At 50.0% G+C, this 24,670-nt stretch overlaps 1 protein-coding gene across 2 annotated transcripts in view; it reads right to left on the bottom strand.

Annotated features, from left to right (window-relative positions):
• LOC119955649 (collagen alpha-1(XXVII) chain B-like) overlaps positions 1 to 24,670 on the bottom strand; it is a 605,839-nt gene that overhangs the window by 96,007 nt on the left and 485,162 nt on the right. For both annotated transcript variants that reach the window (XM_038782071.1, XM_038782070.1), the window contains exon 37: positions 16,319 to 16,426. In XM_038782071.1, the coding sequence (XP_038637999.1) occupies positions 16,319 to 16,426 (108 nt within the window). The remainder of the gene's footprint in view (positions 1 to 16,318; positions 16,427 to 24,670) is intronic.

Below are 24,670 nucleotides of genomic sequence, written 5' to 3'. Positions count from 1 at the left end.
TACCAGCTTTCGTCCGGTACAATTTTTCCCCCTAATTCAACAACGCTGAAACTTAGCATTCTATACAACCTATAGTAAGCTTTGATCTGATCCAGAATTTGTATTTGACTGCATCCAGCATGATGCATCCAAATGAGAAACAATGAACAGTAAAATGGTTGAACCCCCCTACACCACACTCTTATTCACACGCCTACATCTGTCATGTGAGAGTACCTTTAAGAAATGGATGTTTAAGCAATGTACCTTTAAGAAATGAAGCAGCTCATATTACTGAAGTGATGTCAGAGGGTGGGGGGGAGCTGAGCTCACTTCTGCTTTTAGTTTCAGTTTGAGAGAGAGCAGCTGAAAAGTGCCTGGCTGGTTTGCTGTGAGCTGTTTGAAAGGAAAAGCCAGTTTTGAGGAAAAGAGCTTGGGTATGTTTTTGTTATGCAGGGAGCTGGATCTGCTGTGATCTCTGCCATGAAAGACTATCACTGAATCATTTGGGTGATTTAAACTCATAATAGTAATGTCTTTAACCTGATGTGTTTCTGTTGTTAAAGGTGAAGTATTTTGGAGGTTTGAAGGAACATTTTGAAGGATTATTTAGTGTTGTATTATTTTCGGGGTTATCTTTGAAGTAAGGGGTGTTGAGTGATCCAATGTTTATTTAAAAGGTTAAGTTGAATTCATGGAATAAACATTGTTTTGTGTTTAAAACCCCACGTGTCCATAATTGTAATACCACAATTGGAGAATAGACCGTGTGCTTCAAAAGCAACAATCCATTAAAGGGGGAGGTTGTTTGACCTCCATGATACATTTTGGGGTTCTGTAAACACCGCTCCCATAACACATCACACGGATGAACGGACATCGCACGACAATCGTCAGGCAGGAATGTTCCTTTCCTGCAGGAACACTTCAGCAGCCGAGGGCATTCAGCCTCTGATCTCCGGGTAAGCGTTCTCCAAGGCGGCCTTCAGGATGCGCGACAACGCAAAATCGGCGAGCTGAAACTTATAGCTAAGTTCCGCACACTTGAGTACGGCCACAACCAGGACCTGGGATTCATGACGCTTTACATTCACCACCCACCATCTGGCCTGGGCTTGCGAAATCCTACCAACTGTCCTGGCTTGAGACAATTCACACCTCTTGAACCTGGGGTTACCCCTATCTCTGGATCTGTAAAGACTTAATTACATGCAAATGATCACATTCAAAGCATTGTCTTGCATTATTGACTTTGTCTATATATATGTTTCTGGAACATACGTCTTCATTCACCTGAGGATGGAGCAGTGCTCCGAAAGCTAGTGATTTGAAACAAACCTGTTGGACTTTAACCTGGCGTTGTAAGACTTCTTACTGTGACCACACTCTTAGGCATTGCCTTCCAGAACTGAGCCACTCCCTACATAAAATAGTTTCCCCTCATATCGCCTTTGCTTCTTTTGCTAATCACCTTCAATCTATATCCTTGGGCGCTCCAGACTTCTGCCAGTGTGAATATGTTCTCTCTACCCACTCTGTATAGACCCCTCATGATTATGAGAATCTCTTTCACTCTCCTTGGAAATATGTCGGCCGTTCCTTCACTGTTGCTGGGTCAGAAAACCTGGAACCCCCTCCCTAACAGCACTGTGGGTGTACCTGCACCAGAGGGTTCAAGAAGGCAGCTCACCATCACCTTCTCGAGGCCAATTAGGGTTGGGCAATAAATACCGGCCCAGCCAGCGAGGGCCACAGCCCAAGAAAGAATAAATAAAACCTAAGGCCCCCAGGTCAGCATAAATATTGTTGTGAATATCTAGTTTATGTGTTTTAGAGTATAGCTTTTGATTTGGGGAATTAAAGTCTTAAACTCTCGAAAATGGGGTCAATGCAATTAGAGCAAGCTTGGAGTCTATTACATTAAAAAATTTAGGACCATGTTGTCTGAAGAGTTAAGTTAGAGATAAATGCTAGAAGGATAGGATAATTAAAATGTTGGTTTTAGAGATTTTCAGAACACCTCAGGAAATGGACTTTGCAAGCTGATCCATGTTTGTTTAATAGAGTCAGAGTGGAGGTGATAGAGCTATAAAACACCAGGTTAGCTTACTTACAGATGGAGATGTGTGCGGGATTGGCCAGCCCCCAGCCCCGTGTTTTGCGACGGCGCGGCGTTCGCTGGCGGCAGGATTCCCTCTTCCCGCCGCTTGTCAGCGGGATTTTCCATTGAAGACACTCTGCGCTGCCGGGAAACCCACGGGTAAGGGTGCGCTGCCAAGCGGGAAAAGAGAATCGCAACGATCGAGGATTCCAGCCGTGTCGTCGGCAAAGCTCGCGAGGACAATGGCGGCGCTGAGCGATTTATTTTTTGGGAGGTACATTAGGTCAAATTAGTTTGAAAGCGTTCAGGAAACCCCATGAGGTTACAAAACCCATTTACTTAATCAGATCATAAAATAAGTGGTAAATGAGGCATAATTAACTGAAAGGTCAGCTTGAGGACAGTCCAGAGCAAGGTATGTCATCAGCCTGGCAATACCACCCGGGCACCCTGGCAGTGTCTGGGTGGCAGTGCAAAGGTGCCCAGGTGCCACCAGGGGGAGTGCCAGGGTATAACTGTGGCCAGTGCCCAACCACCAGAGTGGGGGGTGGGGCTCAACGACCCAGCGAGACTCCCCCCTTCCCCCCCAGGCGTCATCACGGCTGGCTCACAACTTGGGAAGCACGGTAGCACAGTGGTTAGCACTGCCGCTTCACAGCGCCTGGGTCCCAGGTTCGATTCCCGCTTGGGTCACTGTCTGTGCGGAGTCTGCATGTTCTCCCCGTGTCTGCTCCGGCCGCTCCGGTTTCCTCCCACAAGTCCCACAGTTAGGTAATTTGGACATTCTGAATTCTCCCTCCATGTACCCGAACAGGCGCCAGAGTGTGGCGACTAGGGGATTTTCACAGTAGCTTTATTGCAGTGTTAATGTGAGCCTACTTGTGACAATAATAATGATTATTACTTTGTGAACCGGTAGCAAACGATACCCGGTGCGGCCTCGTCCCGGGCCCCGGTGATTAGGGGAACGTATATTTAAATGAACCCAATGTCTCACTTAAATGTGCCCACCTGGATCTTGCCCAGCGAGAGTGAGATCCAGATCGCGACACCTGGCGAGTTTCAACGGCCCCGTCCCGACACCAATTCGGAAATGAAGAGGCCGCTGAATCACACTTTCAGATTCCCTGGGCTGGATTCTCTGCTTCTGAGATTATGTTCCCCCACGCCGGCGTTTAATTACAGACAAGATGGCGTGAAACGGCCACCCATTCCCCGTTTTGCTGGGGGCCGGCGTGCCGGTGGAGCTCTAGCTGCCGATACGGTCCGGACAATCGCCGGGTCCGTGGCTGCGCATGCGCGTGGCGCTGGCCAACACGGCGGCGGCCGCTCGCGGGGGAAATAGTCCCCCCCCCCCTCGGCTGGCTCGCACGCCCTGGACCCCCCCCCCACAATGCCCCCAGCCCCTGACAATGTCTCCCGTGCCTGCGGATTGGCTCCCCCCCGACAGTGGCGGCGCTGGGCTGAGTCAGCAGCCGCCGCCATGCCGGGTTCCCGACGGGGGAGGCTACACGCGAGAGACGCCCTCGGGAACTTGGCCGGTCGGGGTCGGAGCATCGGAGGGCAGGCCTCAGGTGTACTCGGAGGGGGCGGAGCCTCGTGAAAGCGGCGCCGCCCCCGATTCGGTTGGGATCTATGATTCTCCGACCGATCGCCCAACGCGATTTCGGCGTTGGCGACGGGAGTATCCAGCCCTTTGTTTTAGAACATAGAACATAGAACAGTACAGCACAGAACAGGTCCTTCGGCCCTCGATGTTGTGTCGAGCCATGATCACCCTACTCAAACCCACGTATTCACCCTATACCCGTAACCCAACAACCCCCCCCTTAACCTTACTTTTTAGGACACTACGGGCAATTTAGCATGGCCAATCCACCTAACCTGCACATCTTTGGACTGTGGGAGGAAACCGGAGCACCCGGAGGAAACCCACGCACACACGGGGAGAACGTGCAGACTCCGCACAGACAGTGACCCAGCCGGGAATCGAACCTGGGACCCTGGAGCTGTGAAGCATTTATGCTAACCACCATGCTACCCAGCTGCCCGCCCCCTTTTGTTAAAAGAAAAGTGAAATCTTGAGGCATATTTCTATTGGTTAAAAGAAGGTATTGGAATTTATTTTTCCATGTGGCTGATCCCTTCCTGGATGGTAACAGTTGTTGGATTTACACTGCGATCTCTCTTTCAGTCCAGTAAACCTGTGAGGACGGCCATAAACAAAGGAAGCTTAAAAAAGGAGAGGAGTCTCAAACTAAATAAAGTTATTGTTCCAAACAGTAAAAAGCCAGCAAGTAGAATTTCACAGTCACTGGGTTTTAGTGCTGTAGCGAAGCCCAATCTAAAAAGCCATGCTCATAAAATGTTTGTTGCAGGTCTGTATTTAAAAGCTGTGTTTGTCTCAATAGGGACGAGTAAATGTGGTCAGTTAAATCTTCAAGCCGTTTCAGTGTCACGATGCAGGTTTGAATAGGTTTTAGTGTAATGCTTGTGGGATGCTGCTTGGAAAAACCTTGGGCGGGATTCTCCGGTCGCCGATGCCGAAATCGCGTTCGGCGATCGGTCGGAGAATCCCTGTCTGCGGAATCAGTCAATCCTCGGGCACGGGGGCTTCGGCGGGGGCTGGGGGAACTGGTGGGGGGGGTGGTCTGGGGGTGCCAGGCTGATTACAGTGGGGGCAGGTTTTGGCAGGCTGGGTCCGCAGGTAAAGCCGGGGGGGGGGGGGGGGGGGGCTTTACGCTGCGTGTCAGCTAGCCCCCCCCCGCCCACCAGACAGAGGATCGGTGCAGCTTTTGCACCGTTTTTCCAGGAGTAAAACACCACTGAAATGAAAAATGAAATGAAAATCGCTTATTGTCACGAGTAGGCTTCACATGAAGTTACTGTGAAAAGCCCCTAGTCGCCACATTCCGGCGCCTGTTTGGGGAGGCCGGTACGCGAATTGAACCGTGCTGCTGGCCTGCCTTGGTCTGCTTTCAAAGCCAGCGATTTAGCCCTGTGCTAAACAGCCCACGCAGTCAGCACTTAGTTTGCGAATAGTGGAGAATACGATTTCTTGCTTTAAAAACATCTCCCGGTTTTGCCATCGTACATAAGGCTTTAATAAGTTTTAAATGTACTGAATAAGTGGTTCAGGAAAGGATGACATCACTTCTATTTCACTGGTTATTTCGGAAACTGTCAGGTGAACCGGGATGATTTGACAAAGGGCTGTTAGCTGGGAATTCGCCAAGTCGGCCCAGGTAATAACCCTGCTGCACCTTAATAAACGTTTGTCAAACAGCTTTCTTGCATCTGTGTTATCGTGCGATAACAAAGATTGTCTGTTACTGAACCTCCGCAGTACAGCACGGCATATAGTGAATGGAGGCTTTACATTTCCCTTCAGGACCACAAGATTCTCCCCATCTGGTTTCCAGCTGAACTTCAATAAACTCGCCACTGGGACCAATCGAGTCCAACGCAGTTGAGGCTGGAATTTGGCCGTGGGTCCTCCGAGAAGTCCAAGGCTTTAACCACGAGACATCAGGTTACCAGAAATGTTCTCTTTCTTTACGTTAGTTAGTCACAAACAACATGCTTCGTTTGCAGACGGCAGCGGTTCGTCAATCAGGCCCCAGGCTTCCTGGATCCTTCCAGTTTCTTTCGCTGCTGACTCAGAACGAGGCCGTGCAGTCCCTACCTCTGTACCCTCAGAGTTACAGAATCGTTACAGCGCGCGGAAGGAGACCGCTCTGACCTCCGTGTCTGCACCGGCTCGCCGAGTGAGTAATCGCGTACCTTTCCCCGGCCGTGGCCAATTCCACACTCCTGCCTCAGGAGTATGCCGCTACTGGGTATGCAGCATAAAGAAAGGAACTGACTTGATGCTTCTGCTTTTTAATGTGAAGACCGGATGTTGCTCGGCATTGAAGGAAATGACGCCAGAATTCCTCCCATTGCCCCATCTCTCTCCCTCTCTTCCTTTAAGACATTCCTGAAAACCTAGGTCCTTGAGCAAGTTTCTGGCTATCCGACCTAATTTTTCTTATGCTGCTCAGCATCGCACTCTGTTTTATAACGTTTTTGTGAAGCACCTTGGGATGTTTTGTTACGGTGCTGTATGAATGCAAGTTGTTGTTGGCGGTAGCCATTTGCAGTGTTGATTAACGGAATCAATGCTGCTCGCGTGGCTTGAAAGGTCATTCGATTGACTTTAAGGCCCAGCGGTTTGTGACCCACTGTCTTTGTGCTCTGCCTGAGAAGGCCAATGATGTACCATCAATTGAACGCGAGACGAGTTGCTGGACAAAAGTATGGCTTTAATCAGCTAGATGTTAGCCCTGCGGTCGATTACAGTGTAAGAACGACCACCGGGAGTACTAGAACATAGAACATAGAACATAGAACAGTACAGCACAGAACAGGCCCTTCGGCCCTCAATGTTGTGCCGAGCAATGATCACCCTACTTAAACCCACGTAACCCGTACACCCGTAACCCAACAATCCCCCCATTAACCTTACACTAAGGGCAATTTAGCATGGCCAATCCACCTAACCCGCACATCTTTGGACTGTGGGAGGAAACCGGAGCACCCGGAGGAAACCCACGCACACACGGGGAGGACGTGCAGATTCCACACAGACAGTGACCCAGCTGGGAATCGAACCTGGGACCCTGGAGCTGTGAAGCATTGATGCTAACCACCATGCTACCGTGAGGCGGGGTTAACTCAGCCTCTCGACCAATCGGGGCGCCGTCACGTGACTGGTCTCAACCAACCGGTCAAGAGGCACATGACCGACCAGGGCCAATGGTAAGCCGGTGTTCTGCACCAATGGCAGGCAGCTATGCTAATCATACCACCACAGCCAAGTACCTCAGCCAAGGCAGCACTCCCTCCGTACGACACTGGAGTGTCAGCCTCGAGTTTTCTGCTTTGGAGTGGGGACTTGAACCCGCAATCTTTTGACTCAGGAGGTGAGGGAGTTATCAGCTGAGGGTGGCGACGCTTTGAAGCAGAAGAGAAACATAGTGGGTGACAAAGCGATAATGCAAGTTTGGCACCAGGAAATATGGGGAGAGGGAGCCGTGGCGATAATGCCACTCGACTAAGCTCAGATGGCTGGGCGGCTGGATAGTGACGCGGAGCGACCCCGACAGCGCGGGATCCCGTGACGGATGAGGTCATTCTTGAAGGCCCCTCGCCTGAGGTGTGGTGACCTTCAGGTTCAACCACCACCAGTCAGCTCTCACTCGCTCTCTCTCAAAGAGTAGAGCAACCTATGGTTACCTGGGGCTGTGGCCACATTCACGCTTTATTATCCAGAGGCCCAGGTTCCTGTTCTGGTGACATGGGTTCAAATCCCACCACGGCTGCAGTTTTAAATGAGAAATGAACGAATAAGTCTGGAATATAAAGCTAGTAGAGTCCTTGACCAACATGTGGGACATCCTGGTGTGGTAAGAATGAAGGAACCGACACGCAGTTATTTTTGGCGGCCTGGGTTAGATGCTCAAATTGAAGAGAAAGTTGTTCAATACCAATATTGTGCAAAAGTAAGGAAAACTCCACCATGACAACCATTACATCTGTGGGAATGACCAACTCAGCCATGGCAGAGAATACACTGTGGTGGTATGGTTATGAGCACTGCCATTGGTGCAGAGCACTGGCTTCCCATTGGCTCTGGCTGGTCATGTGCTTCACGTCCGATTGGTTGGGACTAGTTAAGTGACTACTCTCCAATTGGTTGAGAGGCAAGTAGGCCCTGCCTCCGAGGCAGGGTATAAGTACCCAGAGTTCCTGGCAGTCGGTCATTCTCTGTAGTCGACCACCGGGCTAACAACTAGCTGATTAAAGCCACAGTTTGGATCCTAATTGTGTCTTGAGTCGAATTGATGGTACATCATACACATCGATTCTGCTGGTCCACTGGATGGACACAAGTTCTTAGTGATTGTGGACACGCAGTCTCGAAATGGCCAGAAGTCACCATAATGAAGTCAACAATGACAGAGCAGACCATTGAGAAACAAGAGAAAGTATTCGCAAGGTTTGGTACACCGGAGCAGATTGTCAGTGATAATGGTACGCAGTTTATTTCAAAGGAGTTTGAGGATTACTTGAAAGGGAAACAGTACACGCGATATCAAGTCAGCTTCATATCATCCAGCAACAAATGGATTGGCCGAAAGTTTGTGCAAACATTAAAGCACGCTCTCAAAGCATTGAAGGACCAGGCAACACACCCTCAAGAAGAGTAAAGACATTTCTAATATCGTACTGCACCTGCTACCACGCAAAGTTCACTGGAAATGCTGTTGTTTAAGAAGAAACTACGGACAGCGTTTGATTTGCTAGCTCCACTTGGTACTTCAGAGATTGTCAAATGACAAACAACAAGCACAGATTGCGCGGAGGGAGAAAATCTCTAACAGGTGAGCATTCAACCAGGGAGAGAGAGTGTCATCTCGGAGTTACACCACCAATGAGAGCTGGATTCCAGCTATAATCCCAGCAAAAATAGGTGCAATATCGTACACCACACAGACGGGTGATGAAAGCATCCCGTACCAGCCTCCCCGAACAGGCCCCGGAATGTGGCGACTAGGGGCTTTTCACAGTAACTTCATTTGAAGCCTACTTCTGACAATAAGCGATTTTCATTTCATTTTCATCAGTTACTTGCTGCACAAAGTGAGTTTACAGCAACCGCTCAAGTGGTTCTAGCGTTAGAAGGTCGAGAGAGCAATACTGTGGGACGGAGATCAGAGACAGTGACAATTTCATATCCTGCGTCTGAGGACTTTTCGATGCCTATAGTGACAGACACGGAAATAACTACTCAAGAAGCACCATCTACAGAAAGGAACAAGGTCACCTGAGGTCACAAGTAGCCGAGTTCAGGAACATTGAATTCTACCAAAAAGGAGCAGACGTTCACCACAGAGACTGTCTCATTGAATTGTATATATGTATAGAGATAACATAGCAGGGGATCTGTTGGACAAATGTTAATTGTTGTTGTTGCACTGATGAAGTAAAGAGGGAGGGATGTTTATGTATCTGGGAATACATTCCTGCGGGTTCTGCATTACGCGATGTGTAGTGATGTCAGCAGAGTGCTTGTGCGGGCTTTGAGCAGATCACCACCTTAACTGTACGGGCAACACCCTTGATAAACTTCTCATTGTGTTTTACAAGAATCCAGAGTGTTCTTTTCATCCATAACTTTTCTCTTTGCGGCAACAAAGAAATACAACACAGACGCCCCCACATGATGTTCTGTGATGGCTGCACACAAACCGCCTGCTCAGAATGTGGAGCCCATGGGTTCCAGTACACCTCCCTGTGACTGTGAGGCAGCCGCAGATACACGTGCGTACAGGCAATTGCTCCCTGCACCATGGGAAATCCTGCTAGCCTGGCAAAGATATGTGCTTGTTCCTTCTGGGAGTGGAGGGGGAAGTCCCCTCTGCCTAGGTGCAGTGCCTCTGTAACCTCCCTGATGCAGTGATTCACACCAATCTGTTACATGTTGGCACCTGTTCGTGTTGGTGTCGAGGTTGAGGTCATGCCATTGGCAGCATTTTCCTCGCCCTTGTTGAGTGGATGTAGGTTCATTTGTGGGAAAGGCCACAGTTCAGGGACTGCCTCTTTGGTGAACTGCAAGCATCTTGGACACTGCTCTTTGCTGAGGTGAAGGTACAACAAATGCTCTTGAAAGACCCCGGGGGGGGGGGGGGGGGGGGGGGGGGGGAATGGCTTCCTATTGGGAACTTTCTCCACTTCCTCTCACTGTGCACAGCTTTTCCTCTCTGCTCCTATAATCCAGCGCCTAGTCATTCTGCAGCCCAAGCCTCATTGCAAATCTCGCCCCCATTGCTGAGAGCAAGCTTTCTGCACATGGGGTTCAAACTCCTCCGACCTTCTTGTCCAGGTCCAGCAGTCGCCAGAATCCTGCAGATTTTCCAAGCTCCAACAACATGACAGTCATTCCACTCAACTGCTGCAGCAAGAGGCGGTCAAAGCGCCTCACTTGGCAGTTCCCATGGTGATGCTCGTGAAGGGCACCAGTGGGAGGTTCCTCATGCGGCTGAACACATGTTCAGGTGTGAGAATCCAGGAGAGCGCCTTAACAAGTTTCGCGAGGGCCAAAATGGTAGGCTGCGCCCCAGGCAATCACCAGACACAGAGTGAAGCCATGGTCTGTCGACTCTCTAAGCCTCCGGCACACACGCAAGACTCTAGCCTCACTAGCCGCAAGCCTCACTAGTGACTTATAATCCGAGCATGTCAGGTGACCCTGGCTGGAGATGGCCGAAAGTCATTTGGATGTCATTTCATAAGCCCTGGGTATCCACCGGTGGTCTTAATAGTTGAATATGGCCAGCAGGTTAGACAGCATACCCAACACAAGCAAAAATAAAACTCACAACTAGTTTTGGAAGATTAACCATTGATGCCATCACTAGTATGCCTCATTCAAATTGGGTGGATTGCTGTTGGAACCTTCAAGTCTCGAGTACTACTGGTGAATGTAACAGCAGGCATGCAGCTATGCTCTGCAATGCTGTAATAACGTCCTGCAAAAACCTCCAGACGTTAAGACTGAGCGGGTGCGCTTCTGTTGCAGGATGAGGCTCTGGCTATTAAAGAGACCTGGAAGAGTCACGAGGAGATTTCCTGCTCTTCGCCATCCGCAGGGAAGACCGAATGCCAAAACCTGGAGTGATTTATGCAACCTGAGGCCAACTTGAACTCGCGCTAAGGACAAACTCGTTCCAGATTTTATTGGCCTGGGTCCCACCTTCCGAAACTTCATGGAAACAGTCAATCTAACCGGGTCCATCAAGACTGAACAAACTCAACAGTGGAAATGAATCGAAGCAGGGGAATTCGAAGTGAGTATTTGCAGCAGGAGCCCGTTTAACCCTTTGCCACCTTCATCCACCAGATCTGTGTGGAAGCTGCAAGCACTTTCCTCACTTAATTTGTTCAAAGCCAAAAGAGTTCTCAGACTGCAAGGGTGGGATTCTCCCATCCGGCGGCAGAGTGTCCACGCCTTCGGCAACGCCGTCACATTTCGCAACGGGGCGCTGGGAGTACCGATTCTGGCCCCTACAGGGGGCCAGCACGGTGCTGGAGCGGAGCATCCAGCCCGGATATCAGCTGCAGTGAGGGCTTTGTAAAACGATACTCGTCATAAAAGAATTAACTTTTTTTCCACAGAATTGAAACATCGAGTTTCAGATTCGGGTTTTCATTAAAAAGGTCACGAGGCGTGCAATGTTTAGACTTTTGCGGCTGGCTGTATTTTTGTAATGTTAGAATGCTGTCCCTGGGTAAGGCCATGTGACTGGCTTGGAGAGAGCCTCCGGGTGCAAGTTCACACGGGCTGGCAAAAAGATAAAACAAAAAAAAATAGCTTTGCTCGTCCGAATCCCTGAAGAAACAAACAAAGGCGACGGCCGATTTGAGTGGCAACCTGACTGGCTGGCGTCCATATCATTTACAATGAAAGACAACCAGGTTTCGAAAGGGGTTCCCTGCAGCCCATAATCAACACATAGCCTGTGCTTGCAAACACTCGATTGTCTTTTAAGTGGCTGGTTCTGTATTTCTGAAACGTTTTTGGAAACGGTTTCAGCTCCAGAACATAGAGGTTTGGCCCGATTTCCCCTGCTTGTCTGGCGCCTGTTCCCTCTGTTCCCTCACTAGCCTGACTGTACAATGCCATAAAGTGTCAGATTCAAATAGTCTCCAGATGTTGGGCACCTGGTCCTTGAAGTCGCTCCTCAACAACTTCCTCAATCTACAAACGTGAGACAGGATTGAGATCGAGGGGGAAAATGCAGCTCTTGTTTGTCGTTGACTGCAGCATCTAAAAATAGCCTCTAAAAGATACACAATATTCTCTTTTGAATAAGTCATTCTTTTCAACAGAGGGTTTACAGTGTTCCTGAGTAGTTTCAGAAGAGTTTGAAACCGCAGATAAGGATGGCAGTGAGCCACAGCTCCCACACTCATCCCCCTTTGAGAATATTAATTGAGATTACAGGAAAGAGTTTACAGAGACATTAGCTTGGTCCATTGCTGTAAACGAAACCACCAGAACTATCATTCAGTGAGAAACAAGCAGCAGAGTCAAACACCACTGCACTTTGACACAAGAAAAGAATATTTAAAAAAATATAGATTTAGAGTACCCAATCATTAATTTATCTATTTTCCAATTAAGGGGCAATTTAGCGTGGCCAATCCACCTAACCTGCACATCTTTTTGGGTTGTGGGGGGTGAGACCCACGCAGACACGGGGAGAATGTACAAACTCCACACGGACAGTGACCCAGGGCCGGGATTCGAACCCGGGACCTCAGCGCCTCAGTCCCAGTGCTAACCACTGTGCCACATGCCGCCCTGAAAGGAATATTTTTAATGTGACTGGAAATTCCTTTCCAAACGTTTGGCCGTTCCCTAAATTTTCCAGTCCCGTCCGTGATGATTCCCATGTTGGCGAGTGTGGAAAATCTCGACCATGGGGGTAGCTGTTCAGTTCCCTGATTGTAAAAGAAGCCGGGATTGAAAAACACAATGCAAAGTCCACTTATTCAACTTTTGTACATGTGAATTAGGAGCAGGAATAGGCCACTTGGCCCGACAAACCCTCTCCGTCATTCAATAGGATCATGGCTGATCTGATTGTAACATCAGCTTCACATTCCTCCCTATCCTGAGAAGCTATCATCCCCTCGCTTTCAGGAATCTAACTACATCTTTCTTGGGCGAAATTCTCCCCTACCCGGCGGGGCGGGGGGTCCCGGCGTAGCGGAGTGGCGCCAACTACTCTGGCGTCGGGGCTCCGCACGCCGGGGCTGGCCGAAAGGCCTTCGCTGGTTCGCGCATGCGCCGGTGGTGACATCCGTGGATTCTCTTCCGCCTCCGCCATGGTGGAGGCCGTGGCGGCGGCGGAAGAAAAAGAGTGCCCCCACGGCACTGGCCCGCCGGCCGATCGGTGGGCCCCGATCGCGGGCCTGGCCACCGTGGGGGCACCCCCCGGGGTCCGATCGGCCGGCGGCCCCCCCAGGACCCCGGGGGCCCGCTCGCGCCGCCGATCCCGCCGACACAGAGGTGGTTCAAACCACGGCGGCGGGAGAGGCCTCTCAGCGGCGGGACTTCGGCCCATCCGGGCCGGAGAATAACGGCAGCACAGAAACCCGCAGCCTCCCGCCGGCCCCCGCCATTCTCCGAGGCGGGCGGCGGGATTGGCGGCACGCTGACTTTTTGCGGGTGGGAGAATTCTGGACATGGCGGGGGCGGGATTTTCGGCAGCCCCGGGCGATTCTCCGACCCTGCTGGGGATCGGAGAATATCGCCCCATAAATATATTCAAAAAGATTTCACTTCCACCACCTTTTCAGGAAGAGAGCTCTCGGCATTCACTCTGGGAGAAATAATTTATCTTCACCTTTGTCTTAAATGGGTGTCCGTCTATTTTTACACAGTGACCCCTCATTCTAGGTTCTCCCACATCCTCCCCACATCCCCCCCTGTCAAGGCCCCTCTCAGGATCTTATATGTGTCAATCAAAGTCGCCTCTTACTCTTCTGAACTGCAACAGATAAAAGCCTAACCTGTCCAAACTTTCCTCATTGGACAACCCACCCATTCCAGGTATTAGTCTAGTAAACCTTCCCTGAACTGCTTCCAACACATTTACATCCTTCCTTAAATAAGGAGATCAATACTGTACACAGTGCTCCAGATGTGGACTAACCAATGCCCTGTATAACTGAGGCATGACCTCCCTACTTTTACATTGAATTGCCCCCACAATTAACAATAACATTCTATCAGCTTGCCTAATTACTTGCTGTACCTGCACACTCGCCTTTTGTGATTCTCACACTAGGACATCCAGATCTCTCTGCATCTTAGAGCTCTGAAATCTCTCACCATTTCGAGGATATGCTTTTTAAAAATTTGTCCTGCCAAATGGACACTTTCTCACATTACACTCCATTTGCCAGGTCTTTGTCCACTCACTTAGCCTCTGTATATCCCATGATAACCTGCCTGTGTCCACTTCACATATTATTATCCTACCTATCTTTGTGTCACCAGCAAATTTAGCAACAAAACCTTTGATCCCTTCATCCAAGTCATTTAAATAAATTGTAAACAGTCGGCATAGGAACGTAGCAATTAGAAGCAGAAGTAGGGAAATCAACCCCTCGAGCCTGCTCCGCCATTCAATCAGACCAGGGCTGATCTCAATCTGGTCTCAAATCCACCTCCCCACCTGTTGCCGATATCCCTTGAACCTGTTTCTTTATCAGAAATATATCTATCTCCTTCTTGAAACCATTTAATGACTCAGATTCCACCGCACTGTGGGGCAGCGAGTTCCACAAATTCACCACCCTCTGCGAGAATTAGTTCCTCCTCATCTCAGTTCTAGATTTACCACCTCTCAACCTATATTCATGGCCGCTCGTTCTAGATTGCCCCACAAGGGGCAACATTTGGTCTCCGTTTACTTTATCAATCCCATTTAGTATTTTATACACCTTGTTTTGATCCCCTCTCATCCTTCTAAACTCCAGTGAGTATAAGCCCAAACTGTTTAATTTCTCCTCATATGCCAACCCTTTCATCCCCGGAATCGATCTGGTGAATCTCCTCTGAAGCTGCCTCCATTGCCACCACATCCTTCCTCAAATAACGAAACCAACACTGGACACAGAACTCCAGATGTGGTCTCGCTAACACCCTATACAATTGCAACAACACTTCTCTACTTTTATACTCCAGTCATTTTGCAATAAATGTGAACATTCCATTTGCGTTTTTTAATTAAAAGCCCCAGCACTGATTCTGCCAACCAGGAAAAGACCCATTCTTAACTACGCTGTTTTGTTAGCAGGCCAATATTCTGTCCATGCCAATATGTTAGCCCGACCCCATAAACTTTTCGCTTTTGCAATAATCTTTGATAGGGCATCTTAACAAATCCTTCTGGAAATCTACGTACAGTACATCCACTGGTTGCCCTTTATCCACAGCATACGTTCGCTACTTCTTCAAAGAATTCCAATAATAATAATAGAACATAGAACATAGAACAGTACAGCACAGAACAGGCCCTTCGGCCCTCGATGTTGTGCCGAGCAATGATCACCCTACTCAAACCCACGTATCCACCCTTTACCCGTAACCCAACAACCCCCCCCTTAACCTTAACATTTTAGGACACTACGGGCAATTTTAGCATGGCCAATCCACCTAACTCTTTATTAGTGTCACAAATAGGCTTACATTAACACTGCAATGAAGTTACTGTGAAAAGCCTCTAGTCGCCACATTCCGGCACCTGTTCGTGTACACTGAGGGAGAATTCAGAATGTCCAAATTACCGAACAAGCACGTCTTTTGGGACTTGTGGTAGGAAACCGGAGCACCCGGAGGAAACCCACGCCGACACGGGGAGAACGTGCAGACTTTGCACAGGCAGTGACCCAAGCAGGAATCGAACCAGGGACCCCGGCGCTGAGAAGCCACAGTGCTATCCATTTTGCTGTAACACATACAGAGGCCCAGGTTACTGCTCTGGGGGCACTGGGTTCAAATCCCACCACGGCGATTAATGAAAACCTGGAATTGAAAGCCAGTCTCAGTAACGGTGACAAATGCCCGTTAGGGAAGGAAATCTGCCATCCTTACTTGGTCTGGCCGACACGTGGCTCACAGCAGTGTGGCTGATTGTTAACTGCCCTCTGAAATGGCCTGGCGAGCCAGCTCAAGGGCAATTGGGCATGGCCAACAAATGCTTCCCCGTGAGAGAATCAAGAAAAAAACTTGGGGGTTGGAACGTTGCAAAATTACCGCTATCCTGTGGCTGCTCCATAAATGATCGATGAGCGATCTTGGGGAACAAATATCATCGCGTCATAGAAGCGCAGAAGGAGGCCATTCGGCCCATCGAGTCTACACCGACCTTATGAAAGAACATCCGACCTGAGCCCACTCCCCCACCCTATCCTTGTAACCCCATAATCCTGCCTAACATTTGGACAGTAAGGGACAATTTAGAATGGCAAATCCACCTCTCCCGCGCATCTTTGGACTTGAGTATTGAGGGATTTAAACATCCTCATGGACGGTGTGACATCCTTTGTCTGTGATTGCCGACAACCTGTATCCACTTGCTCCATATTCACCATTTCTGTGGAAATAGAAAGACTGCTTACTTGAACTCCTGTGATTCCCGGTACACCTGGTGGTCCTTCCGTTCCTTTCAATCCTTCTGGCCCTTTGTTTCCTTTGTCTCCTTCTGCCCCTCGGTCCCCCTTGTCGCCCTGATTTGCGGAAAAGAAAAGAGGTCCGTCAGCGAGATCAACGAGGAACAAAAAAGATCAGTGAAACCAGAAGCTCCAGGCTAGCTGTGCCCTGCCGATCCTGACCTCCTAAACATCCCCGATTTTAGTGTCCGTATCTTCAGCTGCCAAGGCCCCAAGTTCCGTAATTCCTTCCCTCAATTCCTCTCTCGACTCTCCACGTCTCCATCCTCCTACAAGGTGCCCATTGAAAGCTTACCTATCGAACCAAGATTTAGGTCACCAATCCTAATATTTCCTCACGTGGGTCCGTGTAAACCTTTATTTGGTCATCGCTCCTGTGACAAGCCACTGTTTATGTCAAAGGCACTATATCAATGCTGGTTGTTATGGCTGTGAAGCACTTTGGGAAGTCCTGAGGTTGGGAAAGGCACTAAAGAATGCAAGTCTTTCTTTCCGGAAGAGGTTGATCTGTACGTAGTGTTAGGAAAAAGAGATAGTTTAAACGTTTTATATTTGTGTTACGGGCACGTGGCGAATGGAGAATGTTAGGAATATTGGATTCTCCACATTTGGCCATTGAAGGGTTGAAAGCGTGGGGTTTGGAGTGTGTTTGACCGCAGTGGTCATGTTTTTTTTTTAAAGAAAAAGAACCCCGTTTTGCAGGGCTTGGGAGCTTTTAGGAGCCAGAAGGTGAAATTGTCAGTCTGGGCTAATGCACTGTGGTTTGACTGGGGAAGTCCCTGGGGAGTTAATGGGTTTTCAGGTTGGAGCGTTCATTTGTTTTTCAGCTAGGGGAGATCAAGTCATTGCTGGGTGGGCTTCAGAGAAATTTTGAGAAGGTTTTGGAGAGGAATTGAAGTCGGATCTGTCTGATACCCAGTCCACAATTCTCTCCTGGTAGGGTAGTCATAAAAGAGTAACAATATTTAAATCTGAGCAGTTTTGTATGAGGGCGGGGTGGAAGTTGAAACATGCCAGATGAGCCAGCTTTTTGAAGACATCCAGACAGAGTATGCAGGGTTCTAACAGGAGTCCAAATCTGTTGTTTGCAAAGCAAGTATTACTGTATGACCTGCTGATTTGAAGCTGGATTGAGGGCTGTATGTTCCTTTTCTTGTTGTTTAATGGGGAATTGAGTCGTAGCGCTTAAGGGGTAATTTTAAGCTATTCTTTTTGGGTCTGAAGTTGAAGAGTTTCATATTGTTTTCACAATAAAGTTTTGTTTTAAAAATACCAAATCCCAATTGTTTTCATGTAATCGCTCCTGGAGTGAATCATTCTTTCTGTACAGACTTACAAATAATAATTTGGGTCTCGGTCCAATATTCCAGCCATTGTTGTGGTCTGCTCTGGGATCATAATAGGTGTTAGAAATAAGGAGCGGAATTGTCCATTTGGGAGGCTATGGAGCTGAGGCGCTGGCATAAGGGGGGGGGGGGGGGTGCCCTGAAGAGATTCCCTCTCCCTTGCTATGCAGGTTTATGCACATCGGGGAGCGTAAGGGATTGAGTTTCGAATCCCGCTATCAGGGCCATTTTGAGCGGGCTGTCCAATAGAGAGGTCCACTGGCTGGCCCCCCCTCCCCCCGTACAATGCAAATTCTGACCCCTGACTGGCAAGGGGCATTCGCCCATTCCCCCTGCCATGAGAATTTCTGGTTCACCCTGCCGTCCCCACAGAGCATGCACGCTTGATATTGACCCAAACTTAACCCCCCCCCCAATTGGCTCCCAACCGACCCCCATCAGGGACCCCCTTCAGAGACTCCCATTAGACCCCACCAGCAGACCCCCAACCACAGACTCTGACCAGACACCTCTACCAGAAACCCCCATCAGACACCCCCCCCAACGGAGACCCCACCAGACTCCCACCGAAGTACACGACTTGAACCTAACCTCAATGTTTAAAAACATCTTGCATTTAACTCCTATATGTTTATAAACATTGAGGTTAGGTTCCAAGCAAGGTACTTGAGATGCATTCAAGCATGAAGGGAAATTAAAATCAACAATCCCGACACTTGGCTGTCCGAAAGCTATTACCCAGTTAATTGCAGCCTACTAAAAGCTTTTTCTTTCTCTTTGGAAGTGAATTGAAGACATGCAAAACAAAGGATCTGAGGCGGTTTGAAGTCTTGTGATGTGGTTTTAGCTTTCAATGAAGTAACGGTTTACGTTTTCTCCACATTTGTTTGAGGCAGCAGGCGTAAGGGGCAGGTGAGTGAAAAGGCAGTGATTTTTCACTGTCTCTGACTGGACTACTCTTTAGCTTAGGTAGGGGTGACTAATGGGGGGGGGGGGAAGCTCTGCGATTATTGGGTGGGGTTCTATGGGAGGGTCATTGATATGTGTGATATCTGATGGGGAGTCTCTGATATGGGGGTCTCTGATGGGGGTCTCCAGTGGGGGAATCTGATGGGGGGGTCTGATGGGGTCTCTAGTGGGGATTTCTAGTGAGGGTCTCTGGTGGGGGCTGCTCTGATTTGGGGGGGTTTATGAGAGATTGATGGAGGTCTCTGGTAATGAGGGGTTGATGGGGGCAATTGTGATTTGCATCGTGGGGGCACGGGGCCCGTCTGATGGACTTTGGCGGAATCTATGTTAAATACTTACCCTAGTGAACCTATAGGAGGAACTTCTTCACCCAAAGGGTTGTGAATCTAAGGAATTCCTTGCCCAGTGAAGCAGTTGAGGCTCCTTCATTACATGTTTTTAAGGTAAAGATAGATAGTTTTTTGAAGAATAAAGGGATTAAGGGTTATGGTGTTTGGGCCAGAAAGTGGAGCTGAGTCCACAAAAGATCAGCCATGATGTCATTGAATGGTGGAGCAGGCTCGAGGGGCCAGATGGCCTACACCTGCTCCTAGTTCTTATATTCTTATGTTCTATTGGCCCACCAAGAGGTCCACTGTACCATGGTCATAGTGACAAGTACTTGGGGCAGCACGGTAGCATTGTGGTTAGCACAATTGTTTCACAGCTCCAGGGTCCCAGGTTCGATTCCCGGTTTGGGTCACTGTCTGTGCGGAGTCTGCACATTCTCCCCGTGTGTGTGTGGGTTTCCTCCGGGTGCTCCGGTTTCCTCCCACAGTCCAAAGATGTGCAGGTTAAATGGATTGGCCATGCTAAATTGCCCTTAGTGTCCAAAATTGCCCTTAGTGTTGGGTGGGGTTGCTGGGTTATGGGGATAGGGTGGAGGTGTTGACCTTGGGTAGGGTGCTCTTTCCAAGAGCCGGTGCAGACTCGATGGGCCGAATGGCCTCCGTCTGTACTGTCAATTCTATGATTCTATTCTTCTTCCACACTCTGTCCAATGGCAGGGCCCACAGCGGCATGACCTCAACCAGGTGTGGGGATAGGAGGCAGGCCCTAACTCCACCCCAGCAGGAATGGGCGATCGAACCCTTGTGTTGTTGGCGCCAATCGTATCCACGTTGGTCAACTGAGCCCATCGTCCCCATGACCCCCATGTAACCCGGTTTGCAACGACAATGTAGACCGTTACATACTGGGGTACTGGGTTATGGGGATACGGTGGAGGTGTTGACCTTGGGTAGGGTGCTCTTTCCAAGAGCCGGTGCAGACTCGATGGGCCGAATGGCCTCCTTCTGCACTGTAAATTCTATGATACATATTGCAGCCCAGATCTATGAACAGGGTGCAGCAGTTGCTCCAATTTTCTTTCTGTTGCGTGGAAGAGGAGCTTCCAGCTTAGAGGCCGGAATACAACCCACTGCCCGACAAGATGGTGCATTTAATGATTAAAGTAAAGCTGCAAGATTATAGGGAGTTCGGACACAAAGATGCTGGCCTGGCTTCTCCCGTTCCTGAGGCTAAGTGCCGTCGCCAGCAGAGAATCCGTGGTATTCCACGACGGGAACATCGCCGCTAAACTCTCACCCTCATACTGGTGAGGGGCTAGTAATGATGCCACGTGGAACACCCGGGGATCACACAGAGAACAGCCGGAGAATCGGTGGTTCGTGGGCCGCACATGCGCAGGGCTAACAAGCTGCAGCCGCGCACGCCTACAACCCCCACCGGTCGCGCCGGGAAACATGGCACCGGCCGTGTTGGACGGTGTACCCACCCCCCCCCCCCAACCCCACAGCCCATGCCCCGGTCACCCCCCACCAGTACCCCCAGCCCTAGCAGAAGCCCCCCCGGCCAGCGGCATGGATCCCGGCCAAGTGTCGCGACGCTGGACACTGTCCGCAGCCGGCACGCCGGGTTCCCGACCGCTGGGACCTCACGTGGCCCATGCCGTCGGGAACTCAGCCCATCGGGCCTGGAGCGTCGCGGGTGGGCCGGCTGATGATGCGCCAATGGCGTTGTGACTACGCGCACGTCCCGATAATGAGAATTTGGAGGGGGCGGAACATCGCAAACCAGCGTCAAACCCCCGCCTGGGACGGGAGCCATTCTCCGCCCAATCGCCGTTCCCGATTTCTGCGTCGGGCTACGGAAAATCCCGGCAGCTAACGTTTATGTTCTCCCATGGGCTCTGACAAGTAATTAGCCTCAGTTGACCTCAGAAATTGATCTCGGCCTCACATCTCTTGTGTTTGGTGGTGGTGTTCAGTGTGGGTTTGACAATCCTCCCCGACCTATGTAAACACCGAGTGACAAAACATATTCTCCCCTCAAATCGATACGGATTCATTTTGGATGTTTCACGGAGTAGTGACCTGGGTTATTTTGGGACTTACATGGTGATCCACGGACAGGTTCAGAGAGTGGACGTCTTTTCTTTGAGGAAAGAACATTGAGACTGGCCATATCTGATCTTTGAAACGCTGCAGAAAGCATTGGGCAATGTTTGGGCAACTTCAGCAAGGTTTATACCACCTCAGCCATAATCACGGAACTAAAGGACGAGAGTATGTTTCAACAAGCCACAGGAGAGACCTCACTTTTCGAAAATAGATTTCTCCAGCAAAGTACTTCTTGGAAGAACAGGCAAGACAGGTTAATTCCTTATTTAAAATAGGTAGAGAAATGAGTGATTCAGCCTGTAAGCATAAGTTCTATTAAAAACAGGACAATGATCTACAGAAGAGTGTGGATGGGTGAAATGAAGCTGGTTGGTTATCAAATGTTGATATAATATATGAAAAATTCCATGTTTTCGCTTGCTTCCCAGCAACGTTTTCCATTATAAATTCCTTTGCAACAGAATCTGCCTGTGTCAGCTTGTCATACTTCAATTACACATCCCCCAGCTTCCATTATCAATGTGGACGTTGGAATTTATGAAGGAAATATAAAAATAAAGAACTGATGCAAGACTTAAAAATGGGACAGAATTACATGGGCGCGATTCTCCGACCCCCCCCACGCCGGGTGGGAGAATCGCGGGAGGGCCGGGCGATTCACGTCACTCCCCCCTGGCGCCACCCGCGATTCTCCCCCCCTCCCCACCCCCGCTCGGCAGGATCGCCGCGCGCCGTTTTTCACGGCGACCGGTGACTCTCCGACCCGGATAGGCCGAGCGGCCTGCCGTTCCCGACCGGTTCACGGCAGCGGCAACCACACCTGGTCGCTGCCGTCGTGAACATGGCGCCAAAAGCTGGATTGAAGCTTGTGGGGGGCGGAGAGGGGAGTGAGCACCACGGCCGTGCTAGGGATGGGACTGACCCGCGATCGGTGCCCACCGATCGTCGGGCCGGCGTCTCAAAGGGACGCACTCTTTCCCCTCCGCCACCCGCAAGATCAAGCCGCTACGTCTTGCGGGGCAGCGGAGGGGAAGACGGCAACCGCGCATGCGCGGGTTGGAGCCCGTCAGCCGTCGTGACGTTAGCCGCGCATGCGCGGGTTAGAGCCGGCCAGCCTGCGCATGCGCGGCTGACCTCACATAGGCGCCGCCGTCGCGTCATTCTCGGCGCGCTGCCTTGACGCAAGCCTCAAGGCCCGGCGGCCGAGAGTTACGGAGCGCCACTCCTAGCCCCCCGGGTGGGGGTGAATTAGGGGCGAGGAGCGGCCTCCGAGGCCGTCGTGAAACTCGGCCGAGTTCACGACGGCCTTCCCGATTTATCGCGGGAGCGGAGAATTTCGCCCCATATTTTTTTTCACGGGATGTGGACATCACTGGCTGGCCCACCATTTAATGCCCATCCCTGGTCGCCCCTGGAGAAGGTGGTGGTGAGCTGCCTTCTTGAATCACTGAATGGGGTGTAGGTACACCCACAGTGCTGTTAGGGAGGAGATTGCATGATTTTTGACTCAGCGACAGTGAAGGAACAGCGATATATTTCCCAAGTTAGGATGGCGAGAGACCTGGAGGAGAATTTGCAGATTTTGATGTTCCCATGTATCTGCTGCTGCCCTTGTGCTCCTTGGTGGTAGAGTTCACAGGTTTGGAAGGTGCTGTCGTGGGAACCCTGTTACTTTCTACAGTACTTCGTGTAGGGAGACATGGTGGTTAGCACGGCTGTTTCACAGCGCCAGGGACCTGGATTCAATTCTGACCTTGGGTGACCGTGTGGAGTTTGCACGATCTCCCCGTGTCTGCGTGGACTTCCTCCGGGTGCTCCGGTTTCCTCCCACAGTCCAAACATGTTCGGGTTAGGTGGATTGGCCCCGCTAAATTACCCCTTAGTGTCCAAAAGGGTGAGGCGGGGTTACGTCGGGGAGTGTGGGCCTAGGTGGGGTGCTCCTTCGGAGGGTCGGTGCAGACCAGACGGGCCGAATGGCCTCCTTCTTCACCATGGGGAATCTATGGTTCTATGGAAGAATATGCCACTGTGTGTCGGTGGCAAGGGAATAAATGCTGAAGGTGGTGGGTGAGGTGCCAATCAAGCGGGCTGCTTTGTCCTGGATGGTGTCGTTGAAGCTGCACTCACCCATGCAGAGAGTTCTCTATCACACTATTGACTTGTGCCTTGTAGATGGTGGACATGCATTGGGGAGGCAGGAGGTGAGTATTTCAGCAGGAGATTCCCAGTCTCTGACCTGATCGTCACTCTATTTGTTTGGCTGGTCCAGTTTAGTTTCTGGTCAATGGTAAGCCCCGGGATGTTGATAGCGAGTCCCATTTGGTCAAATTATACTGCACCCTCGAACACCACTTCACCTGAAGACTTGCCCACACTCTCCCTGTGTGACAGTACAGGAGCTGAAATAGTAGCTTATTCAAATTTACATCTGTGAACACTTCTTTTACACACTTCTGTGTCCACATTCAGAGGGAAAATAGTCCACGTGAACTTGTCTTGTTATAGTTGTGTTGAGTGTGGAGTAAGGTGTTAAGGAATATGGGACAAAGGTGAATAACTGGAGTTAGGAACTAGGTTGGCCATGAATAGTGGAACAGGCTCAACGGGCTAAATGGCCTCCTACTGTTCCCAAGTTCCTGTCTTCCTATGTGCCGCAATTTAATAGTCCCAGCAGTAAAGAAATGGCAATACTCCAACAGTTCCAATTCTCTGCTTACAAATGAAGACACTTTGCTATTTAACCATCTATAATTTATTTTAAAAAAACCTTGTTAGCGTACATTTCTTGTCAATGTTTTTCCGATATAAATTCCACATTTATAAGGGAAAATGTCTATGGGCAGAATTTTACGGCCCTGTGGGGCCGGGGCTGTAAAACGTGGCGAGACGTTCAAACGTACACTGACTTTGGCGGGACGGTAACGTCCCACTGGTGTAACAGCCAGTAAAGTCTCCTGACCACCACCACACCGCCTCCGCCACCCCGACCCCCCAGTGGTGCTACGCCGACACTGCAAGGAGGGCGTAATTCCAGCGAGCAAGTCCTTTAAAATGGAGACATATGTGGTGGATTCGGTCTGCAGGTCATGGAGGTTCAACCCAAACCTGGAGCTTTATTTAGAAGATGTTAACGCTCCAGGCTGCGATGTCGGACTGCCCGCTCGACTGCGCAAAAGGCCTGACCATGACGTCATGCAATCGTTTCCTCAGCTACAGGGCAGCTTGTGAGGAAACACGAGAAACACCGTGAACACACAACACGCCCTTCCCCTTTAAATCAAGAGTCCCTGACAAAATAAACAGGGTAGCATTAACAATTAATTGGCAACGTGAACAATCAATCAGCGACAATAGTCAACACACCAGGCGTTCGTTTAGACAATGAAACTTGTTCTCTCGTTACCTTTAACTAATGTTTCATCGTCAGTCCAAAGTCCAGTTCGCCAGCCCATTTGTGGCAGGGTGATAAAGAGTGAACCGAGTGTAGGGGGCGGCACGGTAGCACAGTGGTTAGCACTGCTGCTCACAGCGCTACCCTGGTTCGA

Source organism: Scyliorhinus canicula, chromosome 21 (genome assembly GCF_902713615.1).
Source record: "Scyliorhinus canicula chromosome 21, sScyCan1.1, whole genome shotgun sequence".
Lineage (NCBI taxonomy): Eukaryota > Metazoa > Chordata > Chondrichthyes > Carcharhiniformes > Scyliorhinidae > Scyliorhinus > Scyliorhinus canicula.
Note: the sequence above shows the minus strand (reverse complement) of the source record. Positions and strands in the feature narration are given on the sequence as shown.